Source organism: Hirundo rustica, chromosome 16 (genome assembly GCF_015227805.2).
Source record: "Hirundo rustica isolate bHirRus1 chromosome 16, bHirRus1.pri.v3, whole genome shotgun sequence".
NCBI classification, from domain to species: Eukaryota; Metazoa; Chordata; class Aves; order Passeriformes; family Hirundinidae; genus Hirundo; species Hirundo rustica.
In genome coordinates, this window is record NC_053465.1 from 14,823,344 (window position 1) to 14,848,519 (window position 25,176).

General features: G+C 39.4%; 1 protein-coding gene across 1 annotated transcript in view; it reads right to left on the reverse strand.

Annotated features, from left to right (window-relative positions):
• The window catches only part of PHF20 (PHD finger protein 20), a 75,507-nt gene that overhangs the window by 15,986 nt on the left and 34,345 nt on the right, over positions 1–25,176 (reverse strand). The window contains 7 exon segments of the mRNA XM_058422663.1: positions 3,554–3,723; positions 5,930–6,091; positions 7,889–7,979; positions 9,609–9,635; positions 11,459–11,536; positions 11,538–11,625; positions 20,026–20,302. Of these exon segments, the coding sequence (XP_058278646.1) occupies positions 3,554–3,723; positions 5,930–6,091; positions 7,889–7,979; positions 9,609–9,635; positions 11,459–11,536; positions 11,538–11,625; positions 20,026–20,302 (893 nt within the window).

The following is a 25,176-nucleotide window of genomic DNA, read 5'->3' on the forward strand; positions in this document are numbered from 1 at the left end:
CCCTGCAGAGTTACAGAGTCTGGAACAAAACAGCACTAACCAACCAGACACTATTTTTCTGTATTTTTTTTCCAGATTTAACTTCTACTAACTGAAGCAGATAGTTTGCATTCTATAAATGCAAATCCGTATTTCTGCATCCCAGTGCAATGAATGACATCCTGTCATGGGTTAGTACAGTTTGGTTTTTTGGTTATAGAAAAATGTAAAATAATTTTCCAGGTCAGGACCTGGGAATTGCTTTAGAAGAGACAGGGACCTATCAGAGAGTTAGTTAGAATATCGACATCTGTTCTGACCACTGAAATTGTTAGCTGCGACTTTGGGAAGTACCATATAAAACCCCTTGATTTGGTGTAGGTGGGTCCTTTTCCTTCTTCCTTTGGCCAGGGAGACACAAGTAACATTGAGCTGGGCCTGCTGCTCCCCCATTTTGGGGGGAAGCTGGCCTGAGGCCTGGCCGGATTCCATCGGCTCCCAGGTGCAGGGGGGTGGGAAGGAGAGGTTGCTGTTTTGTAACAGCTACTTTCTTCAAACTTCCTGGAGCAGGGAGAGATCTCTGCTGGGCCCTGATAAGAGCTATGGGCACCTTTCGGGCTGAAGCCACCCCAATTTACACTGAGGGGTGGCTGAGAAGGCATTTATGATCCTGCCTGGGTTTTTGTGATTCTGGACTGCCTGGGTGCTCTGATCTCTGATGTTTCTGTGACTTCTTCCTTCCTCATCAGCTCAGCCTTGAACATCTAACACCACAAGCCACAGAGGGAGAGACAAAGACTCCGAGCAGATTTAACTCTTTCTTAGCAACATGAAGCTTCCAGAGCTTAGCCCTTCTCTGGAGAGTAAGAAAGAACAGAGTGAACACAAAGACCAACAGCACGAAGTCAGTAGCAAGAGTAAAAAGACTATTAAGACAAAAGGTTAGAGTTAGTTGTTCTATTCTTACTTAAGCCATGGAAATGAACTCTGTATTTAGGCCATTCCTTTAAATCATGGGGAAGATATGCATTTGGGGAGATGATTGTCTAGATTTGTGTGTAGATTTAAGCAAAGGTGTTTATGATGGACTAAGTAATATTAATCCTGTAAGATGCTTGAACAGAGATAAAGATGAGAAGCCCCCTGCACCAGTGAAGAAGTGAGAAGATATCCCTGTACCTTGAGATGAAGAATCCTTTGCTTTAGAGTTATTCATCTTTAAAAGGTGACACCCCAGTATGCAAAAGTCTAAGACCCATGACCCATAACCAGCTTAGGAACCTGCTAATGGGAGGGTCACAAAGGCAGGTTTCTCTGGGCGGTTTTTTTTGTGGCAGTTTAAAACCCACAAGAGAACTGTTCTAAGTTGTCAGTGAGGTCCATGACTTGAAAGGATACTCATCCCCTAATGAATTAATGAAAGACTATTGTCAGATAGTGCAACTGACTGAAAATTACAAGTTTTGTCTCTTTATGTTGTTTTGTAAGAAAGTGAACAGTTTGTAAGGGGAGGGAAAGTGTTTTTGAAGTTTCATTCCATTTTAGTTTTTTTCCGACTTTTGTTTTTCTATTCTTTTAGTGTATGTTAATAAACTATTTGTTAATTTTAAGGCTGAGCCTGCTTTGTTTTTCTCCTAGTCTCTCTCTCACAAAAAGAGTAAGTACCAAGACCAAAATTTAGTAAACGTGAAACCACTACCCATCCTTAATGCACAAATTGCTCTAGACAATTATTTAAAGGCAAATACAGGTTAAGGAAATTTTTTTACAAAATCTTCTGAATGTGGGGGAAAATTATTAGTTTCGCTAACTAAAGGAACAAACTCCCATTTTAATTGTGTATGAGTTTCATTAAACCTTAATAGTCCCTAATCTTTTGCAGACAAGAACGTGCTGATGTGTTTAAAATTAACATTTTCCTGCATAACTTTCCTAATTATTTCTAAATTTGGTACATTCATGACAATGAACACAACTCAAAAAGAATGCTTAGCATTCTCCATCTTGTAAGAGAGAAGGGCAATATGTGTATACTGGTAGGAATGAACTTCCAGTCAGATCCATGAAGAAACTGCCCTGGCTCCTCATTCCAGTATCAAGATGGGTACACAGCAAATCCAAGCAGGTACCGCAGGTGCCAGCGTATTTCTATTATCCCAATCCCCATAAAGAATGTAGGTACTCACAATACTGCTGATCTGCATCTCCTTACCAGAGAGAATGACCTACTCTCCTAGCCAATTCTTCCACAAAACAGTTCAAGTGTTTAAAAGTTTGCAATACGCTAAAAAACCCCTGCCTAAAGTATTTTAACCTAGCAAGTCAATCTTAGGAGCAGCCCATGAAACTTTAAAGGAAAGGCATCCATTGCTGTGTTCTGAGCCAGCTGACCGCTCCCTACATTCTGCAATCCTAACCTAGTGCTGAACTTACTTCTGCCAGTTATACTCCAGGCTATTTCCTTGTGTTTTTCTGTAAGCCATCTATTCAGAGGACATCTCCCCCCTTGAGTCACCACTGTCAGAGTCCTTTTTCCTCCTGTACAGTCTGGTGCTATTTACGTAAACCTGACCACTGCCCACCACTCCACCCTTCCCTACTCATTCATAAGGTACCTTTTGCCTTGCATTGTTAGGATCCAACAACAAAACAAACGTGTGCGAGTGAACTCACCAATAAGAGAAAAAGCATAATACCTTCCACAGGAAGAACCATGAAATAGAATGGAAACTCAAAGAAAATTAATTAGAGAAAGAAAGATAAGAAATTGAATTGATTTTTTGACTTCAACTCTTGAGACTAATAGGAACTGGGTGAGATGGTTCAAAGCAGTTACATAGGGGAATGATTTCTTGATCATTTACAAACATCTCAAAAAGTAAATAGCCAGGTAACTTCCAAGAAGGTTTTTATTAACAGTTTTAAGCAGAAGAGATAATAGAAGCGCCTCCAAGTTTTCTGTGGAGATGGTTTAAAAAACGCAGATACATGTGGAATGGACAGATGGTCTTAGGAAGATTAGGAACTTTGAATGTGCAGACTACACGTAATAGACAAATGCAGCTCTGCTTCAAAGCACAACACTCTTGTAATTTTTTTTTTTTTTTTTTTTTGCTTGCTTGCTTGGTTCAGTTTGGGTTATTTTGTTCAGCCCGTCTGGAGAATTCTATGTGTAAGTCAAGCTTTTTGCCAGGGCAGAGGAACAGGAGGCATACTACTATCTGATGGCTATGTTCTGAACAGTCTCTAAATTAGAAGGAGCCTCAAAAGTCACTGATTTCAAATAGGTGTTCTCAGAATCAAGGAAGTCTTCTAATTTAAGAAAAATTCGCAAATGACAAATCAACCATTTATGACTTGTGAGTGAATTTTCCCTCTTTCCTTTAATTAAAAATCCCAAACCGTACTATGAAGCAAAAGTTAACTACCATAGCAGTTACCCTGACAGATTACCTAAAAAAATGTTGTAACTTTGGAAGACAACAATGGTTTATTTCATGTACAAACCAAAAGCTTCTCCACTGACACCTTCTACTGCATTCACTGAAATGCACATTTACCCTCCACTTCATACCTGAATCATGAAGTCATTTTCTTCTTTTACTTCACAAACACATCGAACAATCTCAAAATCACTTTCTTCAACTTCTTCATCAGGGTTGGTGGTTACATCAACATCCTGACTGCAGTCATCGTCACTCCAAGGCAAGCTATCCATAGATGACTCACTCAGGGTGTCATCCTCTGTACAAGAAGTATTTATATAAAATCCTGAGTAATTACAAAAAAGGTCCCTCAAAATCTCATCCCAAGTATGCAGACAAACATTCCTAAAAGCATGAGTTCACAGTGTAATTTAAGGACTTTCACAATTTCAACAGTTTATTGAAGGTTACTACATAATTAAGTTTTATAGTCTCATTAATGGCTTCTTCAAAATATTCCAACTTAACAGCTTCTTTCATTCAAGTTGTGCTGTCAACATATAGGGTCTCAAACCAAAGGCATGAAGTCTCTTCAGACAAAACTATAAACAACAAAACCAGGCTTGTACATTCAAACAGCCTTCACGCTAGTTGCTGCAATTTGTACAGAACTGTGACTTGGCACTTCTGGTGTAGAGGTCTCAAGAAGAGGCAAGAGGCTTCTGTTTTATGAATCACTTAATCTTATGAAGTGATGTTTCCATTCAAGAAATACTGAGTCCAACAGAGAATTTAAACATGCTTCAGGAATTATTATTTTAATTTAGTCTTCTGTTTAGGGTGCATTTATAAACTCACAGGCAGTGCACTGCCAAAGGTATTCTTCCAGAATGCACCTATACTACTTAGCTAAAGCATTAGTGCATCCTAGATTTAATAAAACTGCCAAGAAAATTTTAACAGCATCACTGAGAATCTTACCTCAATAATATTAAAGCAATGTCTGCATCTTCCTTGGGGATAGAATGGGAGAGTCAGAGAAAGGACATGAGTTATTCTAATTACTTGAAAATAATTTAATGAGAGGGGAATGGAAGGTAAAATTTTAGTCTCAAGTAAGATGGTGGGGTCTCACCTACAGTGGGTATAACCACTTTCATCATTCAGCTCACAGAATCATAGAATGCCAAAAACAGAAACACCAGTCTGCGGCATAAACCATATCTTTTAGAGAAACAGCTGTTGTCAAATTAACAGGGATGAGAACCCAACACAATAGTTTATTTTGTTATTTAAAAGTTCTATTCCACCTCTGAACAAGGACACTCTTTCCTCAAGTACTGTGGAAGTGACAGTAGTAGTAGGCACACTACACTTCCTTATTACACTTATTGAAAGTTTCACTTTCATTTACACCAGATCTGTTTCTCTTAGGCGCAAGTTCTGTACATGCAAAAAGAAACAAAACCATTCTGAAAAGGATGAAATTAAATAATTTCTGATATTTTCCACCACTTTCAATATCTATGAACTGATCAGAAGAAGTATGAGCAACTAATGGTCAAGTTATTAAACCGTATGTGTTATGGTTGATATACTCCAGAAACACAACTGCTCAGACTCGCAAAAAATGTTTTAAGACATTATCACCATCTGCACTTCTGTAGTTTTTAATGTTTCCTGTTTGGCCTATAAAGGGGAATTTAACTGAAATTAAATTTTACTTTTGTCTAATAACAAACGAAGTTATGAAAAAAAAAATCAAATGGTTCTTAACAGTGTATCTGTACAAAAAAGAATTTAAGGTTCTTGTATATAATCAAGCTGTTGTACATTTTCTATTTCCTTCAAATTTTTGAGTTTTAAGAACAAGAGAAAAACCAAATATTTATCTTTTTTATTGTACCAGCTTGTAACACTAAACAGTAACATAGACCAAGATACTAAGAATTATGAAAGCTCGTACACGGCAGCCAGATTTTTATGGGTTCTGTTTGTAAAGTACTATGAAGACACCAATAAACAGCTACTCAAAAGCTTCTCATTATGAAGCTCAGAAAGTCATTATAACCACGTATCATTCTCTATCTATACAACTATACATCACCACACCTAGTGGTCTCTTGAATACAGCAAGCTTGCAAAGCACCCATTTTTAACCCTGAAGGAGTTCCTACTTTGTAGAAACCTTTGGAAATACAAAAAATTTAACTGTGTTCCAACTTAATAATTATCTTAGGAGTTAATAAGGCACTGAAAAAAAAATTAGTCTGATTTCTGAAATAAGGGCAACAGTCTTGAAGTGACTATGAAAGTAAAGTCAAAGTAAAAAGCAGCAACATCAAGCTCTGGCAAATGAACTGGGTCCAGTCTTGTCAAGCAGGGTGATGGAAATACACACAGCTCTGTGTAAGAATAGCCAAATTTACACAGTAAGAACCAGTTTTCAAGTATGTCAGTGCTACTGACATATTTACTGGTAATGAAAAACAGAACCAGAAAGCCATAGAGGATAGTCATCTCACCATTTGCTTTTGATTTTCCCTTGTGCTGTCCAGAATCAGTGCAGTGCAACAGTGTACTTGGGTGAGCAGATGATTTATTTGAAGAATTAGACTTTGTGACAGCTGATTTTTCAGATGAAAGTTCTTGTGAGATATCTGTGTTCTCCCCAATGCCCGAATACCCTGTAAAATTGTAATAAAAATTATCATTAAAAATCTATGATCAAAAAACGCTGACAGAAGAAATAGCACTATGCATGCCCCTAACAGGAATGTGTAAATCACTGAGCCACTTCCCAGTATGCTGGAGCTCTGTGACTGCATGATGCTGCTGCAAGATGTACAAGCTTTCTAGAGGCAAGGAAGGTATTGTCTGAACCAGACAATTTTATGCCACTCAGTCACTGTTTGCTGCTGACAGAAGTGTGAAAGGTGTAAGGGACCAGTCTTTCCAGGCCAACTCCAGGCTGAGTAGGTGTACAAATGCTTTTGCTTTACAGGCACTTGCACACAAGCACTGCTAGCTGGAGATCTCCCCTTCACCTCCTGCTGCTGCTCACACAGCTACACACATTCCCTAATCTCCAAGACTTCCAAGTGGACAGAAAGCACTCATTTTCCTAGTCTATGCATGGAACAGAATGCACAGGTGCACAAGCCACGAGCAGGAGTGTGTGAAGAAAACACCTTGAAGGGTTCGTGAGGCATACACTGGATACAAATCAAGGCTGGCTGAAGTTACAAAGTAGTACCCTCCAGTTATCCAGAAAAAATCTTCAGTTCCTGGACTGAATTATCATAAGGTCAACATAAAACAAAGGCATGCAACATCCTGAAATCCAAGGATAGACTGAGAAGCAGCTCATGGGGACTCTTGGTGCATAAATCTACAAATTACATTTTGCACATTATCATCATACTTGTGAGCACCATACAATCAGAAACTCATTAAAATGATTTGTTTCAGTACAATTCTAAGTCACTTGGCCTATGGTTCTTCCCATCCACTCTCCTGATAGCTTGCCCTATTCATGGCAGCAATCAGAGAAGGTATTTTCTATCTCAGAAACTCCTCCTTAGGGAGATCTAGTTTCACAAATTATGTCTAGCATATTGAAGTACGCTGCATCGCCACCAACAGTAGAGAAAGTTGTCACACTTGATCCTTAAATGTTCCACCAAAGAATTTTTCCAAAATCAGCTGCGTTTTCAGCAGTGAAGAATCCATTACCTTTAACACCTGGGCCTCTACTTCAAGTTCAAAGCTTGAAGTGGCCCAAGGAAAGCACTTCCAGGCCTCCATAGATGAAACCAACAGAGAAGACACGTTGCTACTACAGCCATTTTAATGTAGTGCAACAGCATGTTATGAGACATGAAAGAGGGACACAGCTTGAGTATAAAACTGGGTAAATTTAAAACAGGTTTTCACTTAACCTCTCCAGAAAAAAAGATTAATTTTTTTAAGAAAGCAATAAAGGCTGTGACAGGTACAAGTGGGCTCATTGTTACAGCCCTCTCCCCAGGAAGTGAAGGCGTAAGAAATAACAAAGTTAACAGCAGAAAGTGGACTCAACGTTTCTAAACTCCAGCATTCATAAGGCAGCTCCATAACTGAGAGCAGCCAGTACACAGGGCATCTGCACCCTCTGAATTCAGCACAGCTGGCACAGAAACACATTTATTAAGGAAAAGCCCGTCTTAAGAGACTGACATTTATTCAGGAGTGACATTCATTCTGTGCCATTACAAGCACTACCACAATCCACCATCCAGCATTAACGATGAAGCTTAACCAGGAAATAGATTATCTTGCCAATCACAATTTAAAATCAGTCACTTAATAAAAATAAAAGCTAAGAGAAAGAAGTCTGAACTGCAATGCCTGCTCTTAAATAATCTAAAGTGATATTTCTGAGGTAACAGAACAAAATAATGAAGGCAGTTTTCATCTACAAGAAAGAAAAATTAGCCTTATACCAGTCTTGGACCCTCTTTTTCTTTTTTTTTTCTTTTTCTTTGACTTGGATCTTCCATAGTCTTGGGTTTTCTTTTCTTTTGTTCTCATGTCCTTTAACAGCTGAAATTAGACAAAATACCAAATTAGTTAAATATATATATATATATACTTTACTTTATATCATTTTGTTAAAAGCCTCCACAGTTTCTTTGGACAATCAAGGCTGGTTCACTGAAAAAAACCCACAAAAACCAAAACCACCACAACAACAAAAAACCCCCAAAACAAACAAAAAACCAAACCAAAAAAAAAAACCAAACCAAAACCCCAAACACACACACATACAAAACAAAAACCACAAAAAAACCCAAAAAACCCACACAACAAAAACAAAACCAAACCAAAAACCAAAAAAACCCACAGAAAAAAAACCACCAAAAAAGCCAAAACGAAAACTTAGCTGTAAGAACTCCCCAGCTCTCAATTGTAATGATCTATTTTAAGTCCTAATTTGACTGTCCCTAACGAAATACAAGTAACACACACAGAAAATCCAATGTATAGCAGTGCCACTTTATTATTTACATGCTTCTGAGATCATAGAAAAGACTCAGGTATTTGTTACTCCAATTTCTAAATTATTATGACCGGATATTTCACTAGCATTGCAACTGAACAAAACTCAACACCCCAAACTTCAGTTCAGTTCCCCCCAAACAAATATTTTATTGATACTGAAAATGCAGTAACTGGTTCAGCTGGGTTTAACTACTATTCTCTCAACATCTGTTCCCCATCCTATTTTTCTGGAACTAAAAACACACCATATTTTTCTGAATGACTGACAGCTGTCAATCAAGTCTATCCTCAAAGCATGCTTCCAGAGGATGCACAGCTCAGTCTAACCCTGTTGCAAGGTCCTGTACACAAATCCCTGCTGTCCAGACCTCAGTGTCTGGTTGCATTCTGTCTTTCAGATATAGCTCTCGACAGCAGAATTCCTAGATACAAACGCAGTTCCTTAAGTAAATTATCCTGACTCAGTTAGAGATATAATCAACATCTATTATGGAAGGATGCCTTGTATCTCAAAACGGATCTGCTCTCAGAGTGCTTGGCTGACTGAGCCACCCCCATCCCAACCAGAAAACCTATTTCAATGTTGGATGCTAGATCTGAGTAAGAACTCGACGACACTCTATAACCGTAAGAATCTTCACTTGCACAAACCATTTGAAAACCCTAGGTTGCCTGCAACCATTTATGAAGCAAACCAGCAATACCAAGCATATTATGTCAACCCTTTCATATATGTCAAAAGTAAAACACCCCAAATACATCAGCTGCGTATTTATGGCACAAACAGTTCACTGAGAACTGCAAATCAGTCATGTTTAATCAGCTCTGGTAAGCATGCAGGAGACATGCTCAGGAGACTCTTCAGCTCTGCAACCTCCCCCTCCCTCTCAGTCCTCAAAAGATTTCCTGCTACTTTGCCACTTCTGTGCCCCTCTTAGCATCAGGTTAGCAAAGGCAACCTCAGAGTGCTCACCTACATGGCCAGTCACCTGGCCTTCAAAGGCAGCAGGAGTGGCAGCACAAAAATCACCTTCTTCCACCTCTCCATGGGTGTTGAGGGGGGGGGGGGGGGGTGTGTAAAAAAAAATCAACGAAGAAAACCAAACAAAAAACAGGAAAAGAAAATGTTCATATTAAAGTGTCAAACACAGTGCTTCCAACTTCCTTCTTACTTTCCTCTGTCCTCATCTCTCATTCTTCCAATGGTCAGGATCCTCTCGGTACCATTTCCTTCTCTCTGCTCACAGAGATGCAAGGAAGTTCTACCATTTTATTAATTCACAAGGGTAAAGAGAGAATAACTGAGCTCAACAGAGGTAGGAAAATTTTGCTTTTTATTTGAAAAGCTGAAATTCCTATGATCAGATTGGTGGATTTGTTTCAAGATATCCAAGGGCACAAAGCAAGCTTCCTCAACCACTATCAGATTAAATATGAAAGAAATTATCACTTTATCTACTCTGTCCCCTTAACCTTCCTCATGCATCTTAAAATCTGAAAAAAATTCTACATATTTGCAAATTTATTTGCGTAGCCATCTTCTGAAATGCACAACACTGTTCAAAGAACAAGGTATTCAAGTATTACACCAGAACCTTCCAAAAAAGTTACTGAACAATCTTGTTGTCTAAAGCTGTTTCTTCTGAGTGCTCTGAAACGTAATGAATTTTCACTGATATAAGACCAGATAGAGAGACTTGTCCAGGTTAGGAGCATTCTTATAGATTCACATGATCAAAGAAAAAAGACAAACTGAAAAACAAAAGCCTAAAATTTAAGCACAAAACCCCTACATTTTAAAATGGCTTTTTTTTTTGTTTTGGTTTTTTTTTTTTTTTTTTTTTTTTTTTTGTTTTTTTTTTTTTTTGTTTTTTTTTTTAAATTAAGGATTTCACCTTCCTTGAATGGCAGATACTGATAGAAACTGGGATGAGTGCTCACCATCCTCCATCACATCACCACTGTGACAATTCATTATAATCTCTAAATGACACACTTGCACACAGGACATGTCCCACTGAGTGAGGAACAGTGAGGAGATGCTGATGCATCTCATTCAGACCTTCTACAAGGGAGGGCAGTGAGGGATACCCAAGAACCAAACGAGATGCTAAGTACTGCCCCATCTGATATGATCAATGGAACAACACAGAGACAGGCAGCTAAGGAGGTGATCACCAGGACACCGAGCATGTCATCAATACAGTAAACCTCAGATATTATTTGTCTAACCTCAGATTTTATTTGTGTTTTCATCACTGTGACTCAAGTTTCTTACCAACATCTGAAGGAAAGTGGTGATGTAGTAATCTAGACGTATGCTGGATATTATTTATATATTATTTATATACATACAAAATACTAAAATACGTGTATTGTTTCTATGAGCGTGCACGTGTGCATATACAAACACATCCTCCCCATCCCATCTGGCTGTTACCCACCTATACTACCGTAAAATTCAGTATAAACAGAGTTCACATGATAGCACTGAATAGTCAAAGCTGTGAAGTTCTTCAGAGATGTCTAGTAGCAACTGCTGACTACCAGAAGAGGTCAAATACTATTGAAAAAAACCCCCTACAAAATAAAACACCCTAGGTCATCGTGCCTCATGCCCACCCCCACCCCCCTCTTCTAAATTTAGGTATCTATTAGGTATCTAAGTAAGTACAAGATTACCTAAAATATTTAATGATTTGGACAGCCAGGAGCTGAACAGAATTAAGACCTACAACCTTTTCATGACCTTTAATACTTTAGTACTTTTTACATCTTGTAAATATTACCAACTGACTGGGAAGAATAAACCCAGTGCAGATAGCAGGAAAACTTACAAATGATAGTGAAAAAAACACTGCTTACATTTTGTGCCATACATTTATACAAAGTTACTCTCTCTAAATGAAGGTTTACAGAATATTATCAGTTTCTACGATGTTTAGAACTTTCCCAAGACTTTGCCACGTTTAACTTTCCACTTTAAAACCAAAAGCCGTACCATGTTGAACTCTTTCCCGAGGCCTCCGCAGTGCTCTCGCTATGTGGTTCCTGGTTTGGTCTCTAATAGAATGTCGGTGACTATTTAACCGCACTTACAGGAGTTGAAGTTCTTCTTTTTTCTACTTTTTCATCTCTATATGGGGTACTCCTGAGGGGCAATGTGTAGAGGAGCAATCTACAAAGAGAACAAAGACCAAGTCCAAAGCTTTAAATACTTTCCAAAGTCAGTCTATTTCAGCAGCAGCAGCACCGGCAGTCCATGCGGAATGTTTCTGATCAGACACTGCTCAGCTCAGTCCTAGCCCTGACTAAAAGGCAAAAAACCTCCCCAATGCTTTTGTCGAAAGGCTTTTTCTTTCAAAAAGGAACAGGAGATATCCATGCGTTCCCCAAACCTCTGTTCTTCCAGAAAACCTTTCACTTCGAGAAAAGACGAAAAGAGAAACAGTTTGGTTCAGCAGATATAGGGGTTGGGTAATTTTTATTAGTTTCCCCAGGAGAAAAAGTGCCAAATTCATTTAATTAGAGGAACCACAGCTACTTCTCAGAAGTGTGCTTTGTAACACACACAGAAGTGGCATAAAGCAGCTCTGCATATATAAGGAAGAACAGTTTTTAAATACATACCACTGAAATAACAGTGTTTCAATCAAGAGTGAGATGCAAGAATTCAGGATCACTACCTAAAATTCATAAAAGTCTTAAGATGCAGACAATGGCTTCACCTGAGATTTCAATTTCTATTTAAGTCAAACAGTTTCATCCTCCTAACTACAAGTAGCAACTCCTACTGAAAGACTCCTGGACACAGAAAAAGAGCAGTTAAGGCGATACAAGCTAAAGCTGCATGGCAGGTAGGACAGCTGACCAAACAAGAACAGTGCACTGTCATTTGGAGTACTACGTACTCATCAAGTGTCTTGGTCAATGAGACCCATTATGCAAGGTGGCATTTATCAAAAATATCCAGTTCTATCATCATACGCATCTTAAAAGTTAAGAGGATAAGACAGGCAACATCTTTCTAGTCTGAAGATTAACATGACACACTTGGACACTTTTAATAAAACAAATGTGAGCAGAACCTGAGAGCGACAGAAAAGGGCAAGAGTCCCAGAGAGCACACTTAGGAGAGGAAACTAGATCAAGCACCCTGCTCTGATCAACATCTCAAGCTGAAGAAACAACAAGGCATGTGAAGACATCATTGTAGAGTTTTCAGAAATCACGTGGATCTCTTCAGGCAGAAGAAAACTCCAAGATTGTCTTGGTTTTGAGAGACAGGTATCTGCTAGGGAGGGCAGGGCCTCTCTAGGAATGGGGAATTCCAATCCCTTCCCTCCAAGTTATAATTTAGAAAACTAAGGAGTTTTTTTCAGGCAGAGCTATGGGGAAAGGAATAACATTTCTTTACTAGTAAATATAACAAGACAAACAAACAGCAACAACTACAGCAATAATAATAAACAGAACCATGAACCTCAAGGGGCTTTGTTTCACAAAGCTCGGGGCAGTCTGAAGAAGCCGCGACGGCTGGACAGGGCTGGCCCAGCTCCAGCAGGGCAGGCGAAGGGGCTCCGGATTCCTGGGCGCCCCAGCAGATGATGGATGGTGGGAGAATTCCCAGGATCGGACATTCTGTTGACAGTGGACTCCTCCTGCAGCAAGCCACAGCCTGACTGTCCTCCCCCGAAAATGCCAAAGCCACTTGTAACTATTTCCACAACCAGATTTATCTTCTAGTCATCTGCCCCAGTGCTCTACAGCAGCCACAAAAGACAGAAACTAAACTAAAACCCAACTGCCACAAAAGACTCTCTAAAAGATGCCTTTTGTCCAGACAGGCAACTCACTGCTGCCTTTCACTGGGTGCATATTGTCCTCAAGAAAGTAGAAGGTTTTGTCCACAAAGAATTACTGAAGCAGAAGATACTCCTCGATAAAACACCATGGTATGTGTATGACCTTCCATTTGCAACATGAGTAAGTTCTCTTGCAGGGCTAAGTAGAAAGAGGTTTTTGTACTTTTTTTGGTTGGTGGTTGGGTTGGTTGGGTTTTTTTGGGCTGTCTTTATTACTTTTTAAAGTTGGGTCTACTTTGACTTCCCGCTCCTCTGAGGACTTCCATGACTAATGGTCAAGATATCATCAAATGACAAAAACAGAAGAAAACTTTTCCCATGATACACAGCAGCTGAGAAATAAGATTCAGGTACTACATAATCTCTTTGGAAACACCAGTATCCTAACAAACTTTATGAAATACAAATTAATATTTCAGTACAGGGTGAAAAGTCACATAATCTTTTCTGCACAAGACACTTCCTTTGGGCCGACACAGATGCACACAGGCTCCTGGTGGAACAAAAACTATATTTCATGTTCACTGGATTTCTGTAGCTTTGTGAGACTTAATTCCAGTGAGAATTTTGCCAAGAATACATCCTGTCTTTTACAGCACCCAGGTTAATATATTTCTGTAAGATTTCTCAGCCAACCATATGCTGTCCTGGGGGGAGGGGTCAAGGTACTCTCATACACTGGATGCATTTTCTTTTTTTCAGCAACCAACACAAACATGCTACGTTTTGAAACATCTTTGTTCCGTTGACAGGAAGTTTTAGAGGGTTTACAGGATCTCTGAGCACTCTGAAATGTACTTAGAAGTTGTGATTCAATTTAAGAAGATAAAAAAACCTGGAAATTTATGCTAAACTTCTGGGATATTAAACATTAAAACTGATAGCATTGATGCCGTGTAGATGCAAACTTAAAAACATCCACACTAAAGTGTCCTTTTCTTCTTCATCTGGAAGTGTAACTCAGATAGGTCAGTTTATAAAATCATTCCCTAAAGAACAAGGAACAATTATTTGTAACAACCACAACTAAGACCTTGTATTTAGGCATGTGGCTTTAAAACCTGCACATTTCTCACATTTGGATTTTCTGCAGAATGTGCCACCTGCTTCTATTCTCTGGTCTTCCCAAGCCAACCTTAACCCTCCAGAAGGTTTCCTACTTCTCTGCTTCCACCCAGTCACAGGATAACTGGGTTGTGAGGCTGCAGCAACAGCAGGACCACACTCCTAGTGATTCCTATGAGGAGTACACAGGGGATTCCTATGTGTTTCCTAAAGCTGTTTGTGCAAGCCCCATGAAGACATACACCTGTGTCCCACCTCAGGGAAACCACAAACAGGCACGAAAAGCCTCCTGATATCCTGGGCAATGACACTTTCATGGTCCTTGAACAGTAATGTTGTGATTAAACATCAGAGGAGGTTAATTTCCAGCTCAGATGACGCTGAATACCACTAACAGGAACAAGAGGTGTATGTTCACAACACACTGGAGATGAACAGGATTGCTGATTGACTGCCTCCTGCCTTCTTCCATGGATTTCTTTCAGGCCTTTCTCCTAAGCCTGGATGAAGTATCCTCTGTCATATGAAGAGCTGACCCAAAAGCTGTGAAGGATCTTAGAAACTAACACATACAGACCTGAGATATGGAATTACCTCAACCATGCAGAAAACCACATGGATAGAGCTTTAGAGAAGTCACTGCTAAGCACATCGAGGCTCAGTGACAGACAAAGCAGTGGCTTTCTGTGCCCTGGAACCCTGACAGAGAACCCCAAGTAAGAAGATAACTCAGCATTCACAGGAAGCAGAGACTGCATTCCCAAGGATGTGAATCGAAGTTACCATTTACAGCTGTGAGATCATTTGCTGAAAACTTGCAGTGGTATTTTCAAGAACTGAAAGACCATGTTTTCATCTTGACTTAGAGCCACACCCCAGAAACCCACATGCAGTACTGCCACAATAAGCCAAATAAAACTGGCAATTCTGCAAACACAGAAGATGTTTATGCAGATCTTCCCCTGCTGCAAGGAAAAAAAATCTATATTTGGAGATCACCATATATATTCCACTGCCTAGCAGAGGCATCGGTCAGCCAGAATCAAGAGGAAACAGGAAAATTTTCCAAAGGATTAACCTGACAACCACTACACAACAGGCTAGAGGTTCATCTGTGAACAGCTGTTAGTGACAACCAGACGTTTTAAGATGTCATAACAAGTCTGCCAACCCCACCCACCCACAATTCAGCTCTTATAGGTTACACAAGTAAAGATGAAATACGTTTTTTGTTTACATGCATTCATGTAAAGAATTCATGCATGGGATCATTTATACACTAACAGGACATACTGTAATTAACTTTGAGTAGGCAGAATTTTCTATAAATGAGGTTATGTAAAAAAATTTTAACCTACTGGCAAAACATTTTTTTCCTTCTTTAAGTGCTTTATATGGACAACACAGTAGGGACAGATTTTTTACAGTATCCAAACTATAAATTGCAGGTCTGTTCCTTTATTTTCTTCCTAATGGCAAGGAACACAGGAGAGCCAAGAATAGCAGCAACTTGCCAGTCTGAGGCTACTGTTCTATACTCACACCTCAAATTGAAGTCTAATATTGTACAGTGTTTTTGAATTCCCAAAACAGAGTTCAGCTTCCATTATGACCAAAACTCCTGAGAAGAGCTAAACTATGTCCTAGGAGTCAATGGGTATCAATGAGGTTGCTGTCAGCACAATTGTACTGACAGCAGTACTAAGTAGTTACTAGAAGCATTAAGAGCACACCAATCACCTCAGATGGCACTTCTGTGCACGTGTTATCAACTCCCCTACTTGCTCACAAGGTTTGTGTCTCCAGAGAAATCTTCAGCATCCAGCAAAATACAGAGTGCCGCCACAGCACGATGTGGGGGCACATCAGCTGGGCAAGCACTCAAGTCTGACTTTCAGATTTCAGAAAATATGTTCAGTGCAAAGACATGAACTACATGTTAGCAAATCTGCAAATGAATAGATTTTATGAAAAAGATGAAAGTCACCAATCCAGAAAAACTCCAAGTCAAGATGTCAAAATTATGACTTGCAGGTACAAAGAAAGAAATGAGGCTACTCTATACCTCTATTCTATGCCCCTGAAGCGGTCTAGGTCAGGAAACAACAATTTTTATTAAGAATAACCTTTTGCAGGCACTTTATACAAAATAACATGGACAGACAGACATATCTGAAAGAGAAAACTGGTACCCTCAGAGAAAATTGTTTACAGTGTCTGCAGGGCACAAGTCACAGTATGGGATGATGTACTTCAACAGTAAATTAAGGGGTTCTGCAGCAAAAGAGAAGGGATCACAAAGAAAAAAGCTGGTCTTAAGGTTAATGCATATTGGCACAGAAGCCAGTGCTACTCCATTTTTTATCACAGCAATCAATACATAACTAACTGACATAAATTTTCACAGACACTGTACCACATTTAATTTCCAAGCAATAATTCTGATAGAGCATCCCTATTTGAACTAGCACGAAATCTAAGCAACTCTTTCACCTAAGATCAACACTGAAGTCATCTGCAGCCCAGACTCAAAATGTGCAGATCTCTATTCTCCTCAGAGGCCTGCAGGTGGCTTTGCAATGCACCTGCTGAGCTCTAATGCAACTTGAGAGCTGACGGCAGGTACATCTACACCTCCCATAGCCCAGGGGGACAAAACATCAACTGCCCTCTTCTATGGAAGGACAATTCTATCCTGAAGACTAAAGTAGCAGCAACTCAAGGAGGTAAGTACTGTAACAGGCACATGGGGGAAGAGCTGCTTCATCATAATGATCTCATACTATTTCCTGAATAATTTAAGAAAGGTATTGCCTGAACACATCCAGTAGCCATGAAGTCCTAATCATCCTGTTTAGGCATATTTTGTAAAGCATATGTAAAATACAAGCGGCGGGCAATGGCAGTTCCCTCCTCTCTGTTCAGAGCAACTCCAGAATTTAAGAGACCTATCTGTCAAGTTTGCCACTGCAAAGGAAGGATCATCCTTTGGAAAAAGGGGGAGACAGCTCAAATCAGTCCCACATTAACCCTTCCAGCTCACTAAAGCTTCATTACAATGCCAAGTAGCACAATTTACATAGCAGAAATTGTAATTTCAGGGTCTCCACTTCAGTGCAAAGCAACTATATTTAAATTGTTCTTTCCCAAATCCCACAACATGGTCACTGAAGACCACTTACATCCATCTTCTTTTCTATGTGTTAAAATTTTCAAGGTTTTGCTACTGTTCTGAATATTGCAAATTTTCCTACAACTTTAGAAGCAGTAAGTATTCTCACTTTAAATCCAGCACCGGACAACCCCCACAATTTATTTTATGTGTAGCAGAAAGAATAAGGAGTCCCAGAAATCTAAAATAAAACTTGTAAGGTAAGTGTGACAAACCTTCTAAAGCAAGAGCATCTTCAAGTTTATGGAATAACAAAAATCATGATTGCTGAAAGTTTTATCTGTTAGAAATTGCCATCTTTTCTTAAGCATTAAAGTCTGCCTAAGACAGTGAAGTACCAGAAAAATACATTTGTACCAAAAGGTTAAATTATTTAAATATATTCTTTTCAAACAGGAGAATTTTTGTTCACAAAAAGATTGTAAAGATGAAAAGTATACCTACCACATAACAGACTGAATCATGGATTCAGAAACTTTCACTCTAAGCAGTACCTCCTGAAAAGCCTTTTGAAAAGGTGGCCTAAGCGTTCAGTAGACAGAAAGCCTTGCCTAGAAGACTGGCTTTCTATACATGCCATTAAGATAGAAGAACAGAATTTCAAATACTATAGTAAGAGCTCATGAACCTCATTAACTCTGCTTTCAACTGTGTAGCATCACCAAACAAAAATTAGGGAAATTAAGAACACATTGAGTAAGAAAACAGTGGCACTTAGTGTCAGACATAACTAATATATAATGACATTGCTACCTGAGAACTTTAGAGCCCCCCCTTCCACCCTGATGCAATGTTCTGCAGCTCTGAGCACACCCCAGGGTGCTCTGTGCAGAGAGCCACCGTGAAGCACATCATGGAAGTGATCCAGGTGAAAAGTCTCCATCCACAAACAGGGAATTAGAAGGGTGTGGCCTTAAAATAAGCAAATACAGTTACATCTCAGCTGCACAAGGAATTACCTGCCAGTGAGGATGGTGCATCTGACTGTGCACTTGGAGGAAAGGATAAATGGAACGGTCAAGATCTTGAGTCACCCGCCAGTGCATTCAAGACAGTCACAACAAAACAACTTCTCAAATAAAAAATAATTACACAGTTTGAAAGAGCCCAATAGAAATCTGGTCACTGAAAAGCCCGTGATATGTACAAAGCCTGTTATTGACCACTCTGCAGCCGTCAGCAGCCAGTCTCCACACCATGCTTATCTCAGGTATGTCCCTCCAGGCAACACTTAGGTGCAATTAAGCTGCATGCAGAGTACAATACATACAAATCTACATTCTAATGCATTTAAAGAGAACTCTTTCCCTACCTAATCCAAGCTTATGCCTTTGCATTATTTAAAGATATGGCAGTATTTTGTATTTACACTTCGTAACAGTAAGTTAAGTCACACTCATGTCGCTTGGAACAAGCAGTAGCACTTCAAATGAAAAGCCATTTTCTGGACTCTAGGAAAAACAGCCACAAAACAAAGTAAGGCAGGATATATCCTGCTATAGTGAGCTGGAGCTCTGTGTGCAACTTGCGAGGCTTTGGAATTCTTAAACAAAGTACTAATGAAAGATCAACTGCAAAAACAAAAGATGTCAGGGAATTCAGCAAGGAGAAAGATGGTTTTATAAAAAAGGCTTCAATGAAAGACAGAAGACATGACGTAGTATACAAGAGATAGCAGCCCCAAGAGCCAAATCTGGACAGTTTATTGACAAACACTGCAGCTCACGCTAGACCTGGACTGCCACTCTGGTGTCATGGCAGGCAGAGAGTGCTTCAGAGAATGAGGATGAAGCAGAAGTGAATGTGATTTTGCAGACTGCAAAACGGTTAAAACTTACTTTCTTTTTTTCCCCACTAACCAGTATGTTGTGTGTCCACTGACCAGCTGTTGTGTGAAGATCTTTTTCAAGCACATCTGAAACAACTGCACTTGTTAAATACTAGGATTTTTCATCCCATAGAACAGTAAATACTGCAGAAACTGGTGCAGGATTTCCAGCCAAGTATGAACTTGAAGGCAGTAAAGTACAGATAAGTCACATCAAAACCTAAAGACAAGGTAGGAGAGAACTGGAGGTATCCAAACTGTTCCCTAATACGGAAAAGGACAGAAGTCTCCAACCAATACTATTTGTAAGCCAGGAGAAAAATAAAATCAAGCCAGAAACTCAGGGAACTGTAGTTCTTAAAAGTGAACAGAGGTTTAATACGCAAGTGAGCTGCTCCAGAAATGTAAGAGAAGCTGCAGAGCAGGCTCTTTACCAGAACATGATCTTGGATTCTAGAAGGAGCAACTTCCTACCTTTCTACAACGCGATGTACACATATATTATGCTTCTTCTCCACCTAGAAACATGCTAAGACACAGCCCTAAAAGAGACTCCTTCAGCCCAAAAGAAAATTGATTTCGGGTGTTTTCTGCCTGTCCTGCCTGCTGCTGTTTAAAAAAAGAAAGAGATCAGCACCATACTTACACAGTGAACCAGCTGTGGTCCGTCCTCTTTTTGACCTTTCTTGATTAGCTTTTTCAGAAGCCAAAGAAGATCTGGTTTGAATATTTCTTTTTACAGGGTTCTGCTGTGATTCTGCAGCCTTCTCCACTCCATGAAAGTATTTCATGTGATAATGCAATAACTTGGCTTTGCGGAAGGATTTTGAACAGTCCAAGAACTTGCATCTAAACTTGTGATCTTGGTCAACAGTTGCAGCTTTTTTTGATGCAAGAAAATCTGTTCTCCTACAAGGTTTTGTTACTGTAAGAACAAAACAGATAAATTGCCCCATGCATATGCTATATTTACCAAATGGTTTCCTAAACTTAAACTACAAAAAGAAGTTAAGTAAGCATGCATTCACACATACTAGCTATGAAATGCTAAAAATAAAATGTTAATGCCTTATCTGCCTTTAAGATCAGTAATTTTAAAGGGAAAACTCTACCCTGAACTGCTTAAAAACTGTCATGACGCCACTGTTTTTATGAATAAGTTACAATATTTTGCTTCCCTGAGTCCTTGCCCAACAGCTCGTATCACTGTATAGTGTTCCTAAAGACTGAATAAAAGACTGAATCACACAGATTACATCCCTAAGACCCTAAAGATTATTTGTTCACAACTATTCATACTTTTGGTGAAAGCAAGGGAACAGTTCTGCTTCTTTGCTTTCAGTTATTTTGCTACCTACTTTCTGGATACAAAGTTCCACCATCAAAGCCTGGTTACTTCCAAAAACAATAGAAGCAGTATGTCAGAACATTTTTAAAGTAAACTTGAAATTTATTTCCATTTTTAAGCAGCAATGAAAAACAAAATTGCTTGCATCTGTTACAAAATGTTCCCTACGAGCTATACTTACTTAGTCTCTCAAAAAAGCAAGGAAGGCCTAAAGATTCAAATGTAAGAACATTTTGAGGTACCTATTCCACAGCACTGCTGGGCAACCCAGGGCTGTATCTATCATGAATTTTAGAAACTTTTAGTTCATGTTTTTGCTAAGAAACACACAAAAGTCCCCCACTGTGAAACATTCTGAACTAAATCAGATTACTGTCACCAGTACCCGTACTCAATACAATACATGAGAGGTAAAAATGAGGAAACAGATCTAAATAGATCTAGGCAATTATCCATCACTAATAAACACACAGCATCAAAAAATCCCTCTCCAGCTAGAAGACAATGGAAAGGAGGTATAATTTGAAAAAAACAGCTGCCAAATATAATTTTTCAATTTGCTTTGCTGGTACTGAAGTGTTATTTCCATATTTACAAGAGTTTTTGGCTTTCAGGATTAAGAAAGAAGTGCTCAACTGCAAGACCCAAACCTAGCAACAGTGACTAAAGTGAAGGGATGCAGCACATGAATGAAAACTAAGATACTGTTTTAGAAATAGCTGTACACAAGGGACAAAAGTACCCAGAAACATTAAGAAGAAAAAGACTTTCTGTTAAGTGCAGTAAGGCTTTGAACAGGAGTGTTAAAGGCGGTGTCAACACAATCCTGGAGTAAAAACACAATACAGCTTGTTCCCAAGTTTTTAGCATGCAGTAACAAAAATGGTGTTACTGAGCAGCAGACTTAAAGGTTGTCACAGTGCAGGGAAGCATCCTAGACAGCTCTGAGGCACACCCAGCCTTTTAAGTACCATATACAAACAAACCTTTAACACCGAGAAAACACAAGTAATTGTACCCTGATGCATAGGGAAAGATTAAGTCATATGCAACACCAAGCTGTATTAAAAAAAAAAAAAAAAGAATATGCAGTGAAATTGGAGAAGGAAATAGCACAAAGAAAGACACTACTTTTGGGTATTTCACAGTGGTAATGACCAGAAGGAAGACACTGAGGCATAGATACGTTAAAAGCATGCTGCCAGGAACATCAGTAAGACTGCAGCAAAGCCAGACTCACACTTGTGGAATGATGAAGTTTGCCAATACCAATATCAATATATACTGCAGACCATCAAAAACTGCATTCAGGAAGAATGAAAAAGTGTTTCGGAAAGGCTTAGCACAATGGCCTGTGGGTTTAGTCAAAGCAAACACAGAAAGGTTCTCCTGAGTGTAAAGAAAAAAACCAGCATTTGGGACTACAGATGCTGAGAATTTGTTACTATTTAATAACCAACACGAAGCTGGGAAACAACTGCAGCAGAAGGAAGTAATGGGGTCCAAAGACTTAACAAAAAAAAATTTACAAAGATGACAAGGGTAAGTATTACACCATCACACAACTGTCAGGATGAGACCCTGCATCCAAGCTCAGAGCACTTCCCCTCCACTGAGCTGGACAGAATCTAGGCAAGATACAGGGGATGGCTTCTAATGGATCAGCTCCAAGTTAGAAAAGGAAAGGATTGCATTAGCTGAAGTTAGAAATAGGGATAACAACAACACGGGGCAAACAGAAAGGAAGCAGACAAAAAACTTACTGCAATGTGCAAAAGGAATGTATTCAGAATAGAGATGATCCCACAAATTTTGAAACAAAGCTTCAATCATTCCCATCACTACATTTGCTTCTTCTACAAGTATCACAACAGAACTCCCTGTCACGAGGCACAGTAGGGAACTGACAACAAACTCTGCCACCCAAGGGAGCCTCTGGAGAGCCCATGCTCCATGAACTCTGAAAATTACATCTTACACAAACACCTAAAAGGGCATCTATCATGCTCACACAAAAAAGTTTTTGCTCACAACATACGGTGCTAAAATTGGTTTCTAGAGAAACAGGTTTGGTGTACTGTCTTCAGATTTTCAAGCATTTGCCTTTACAGAGGAGCTTGGAGGGTATTTTCTGTAAATACAGAGGAAAGTGAATGGTAATTTGACACCTGCTATTTCTCCCATGATTATAATCAAAATTCAAACTCCTCATCTGCTTTTCAGCCAGCCATTACAACATTAAGCGCAGACACTCATGGTTAAACATCAGTCTGTCGTTTAAGTTTCACTACAGAGAAAAACATTCCTTCAGTGTTCCCGTCAGCAACCCTTTCCACTGGGCTGAATTATTCAAGGGTCAAGTTATTACCATGTTCAGCAGTAAGTTCACTGTAAAATGCATAGCTTCCAATGTGAAGCTTCCAAGTCCACCAGAGGTGTTTTTACCCCATCATCAATTCTCTCTTTGATATGACTCCTGCTGGGACAGGAATATTTGGCAGCAGGATGGTACATTGACTGAGAGTCTGCCATCCTGTGGCATCTCCTGCAACACCCTGGAAAACAATCCCAAGAAGCCAACAGTGCACAGAACTCTTCCCATTTTCCCCCACTTAAAGTTCGCCTTACTGCAGTTTCGAGCCATCAGACCTCCAGACACAATTGCTTGCTAAAATGAGGAGGCCTTCCCTATCCATTTCCTGGTCTCCAAAGAAATACTAATGTGAAGATCAAATTATTTCTTCACTTGCTGTTAAACTAAACACATTGAAACTTTCTAAAACTCATATTCTCTGGTGCATTATCTTCACGATAGGTCACGGTAACAAACACGCTTGAGCTGACCGTTTTTATACTGTGTGTGGACCACTTCACACCACTGGGCCAGGGTCCTCACTAGTTACTTATTTCATTCAACTTATTTCTCCTGAAACCTTGTGTTCTTTTTCCTGAGCTCACCAAGTGTTTCATCATTTCAGCTCTCAAACTAAATTTTCAAAAACCCTCTCTCTTTCAATATCTCAGTTGTGAAACAAAAACCATCTTGCTTAATTGCTCCTCTCAAGCTAATTTAGGTAAAGACAGCATCCAAAAACCTCCAGTGCATCCAGAATCCACAGGAGCTGTCTGGTGTAAGAAATATGTAAGAGCATCAATAATCACTGATCATTACATAATTATAAACTTTTGGGGTTTTGAGATATAACATTATTTGGCATTGCAAGAACTACTCAAGACAGTATTTCCTATGGCCCTGCACTCACCAGTTTCTCCCTGTGCTGGAAATAAATTGGTACCAATAAAAGCAGCCTGCACTGGGCAGTAAAGCATGTGAGCCTTGTAGTGTACCACTTACACCTCAACACCTGTGGAAGGGGCCAGGTGGGGGGGATGTGAAGGCTTTACCTGCACTTTGACCTGTAACTGAAACACTGTGACCAGATTGTGGTGCCTCACCCTATGGAGCTTTAAGTCAGCAAGGCAAGATGGACTTACTTACTTACCATATATTGTTAGGCTCAAAAATATAACTTTCACACTGCCTTGAAGGGATTAAAGCCTATTGAGGTGAGCTGCAGGAGAAATAGCAGCTCTCTCAAACTGATGAAAAGGTCTTATGCTTCTCCTTAACTGAAACCCAAAGCTAAGCTAACAAAATTAGAAAAGCAGGTGTAAGTATGAGGCAAACAGAATCCCTGATGCATGTCTATGCAAATAAATAATTTCAAGAGTGCTAGCAAATACAACCACAAACATGACAGCAGATCTGTGCAAAGCAAAGGCAGCTCACCTTTAACGTATATGAAATTTTTAACAGCAAGCTCACATGAACAGCCGTGTAATGCTTTTGTTTACAGATATATGCAGAGCTTTAACTGGCTAAAAAAATTGCCTACAGACTGTCACATATTTTTTAGAAAGACCGCTTGATTTAGCTAAATTCTGATCACCACTTCTGGTCCGTTGTCATTTGAGGTGTCAAAAACCAGCAGAACAGGATTTTAATCTTCCAGTACATGCAATTATTCAGAATTTTGTTGAAACTTTTTAAAAGGGAACTTCAGTTTTGACAAGCAGTGCTATACTGCCCTTTCAGAACATGGTACATTTTAAAACATCTCAGTCATAGGAAGACTCCGGACTGTGTTTGCTGTTATAAATGTCAGCAAACTGACCAAGCCACCACTATGAATCCTGAATCATCTACCAACCAGCGACTACAAAAACATCCTTTAAAAGGAGTGCTCGCATCCTCAAGAATTCCTGATATCCAAAAGCTATAAAGATCATGTTCTTCCTATACATCATGCAAGCCAAAATTTGTACTACCAGAATGCATTACTCAACAATGCCAAAATAACCCTAACATATCACACTGAGGAAAAGACACGTTTTACAGTATTTTCCTAGAGGAAGACAATTCCCACTAAGCAACTAGAATTAAAGTCTAC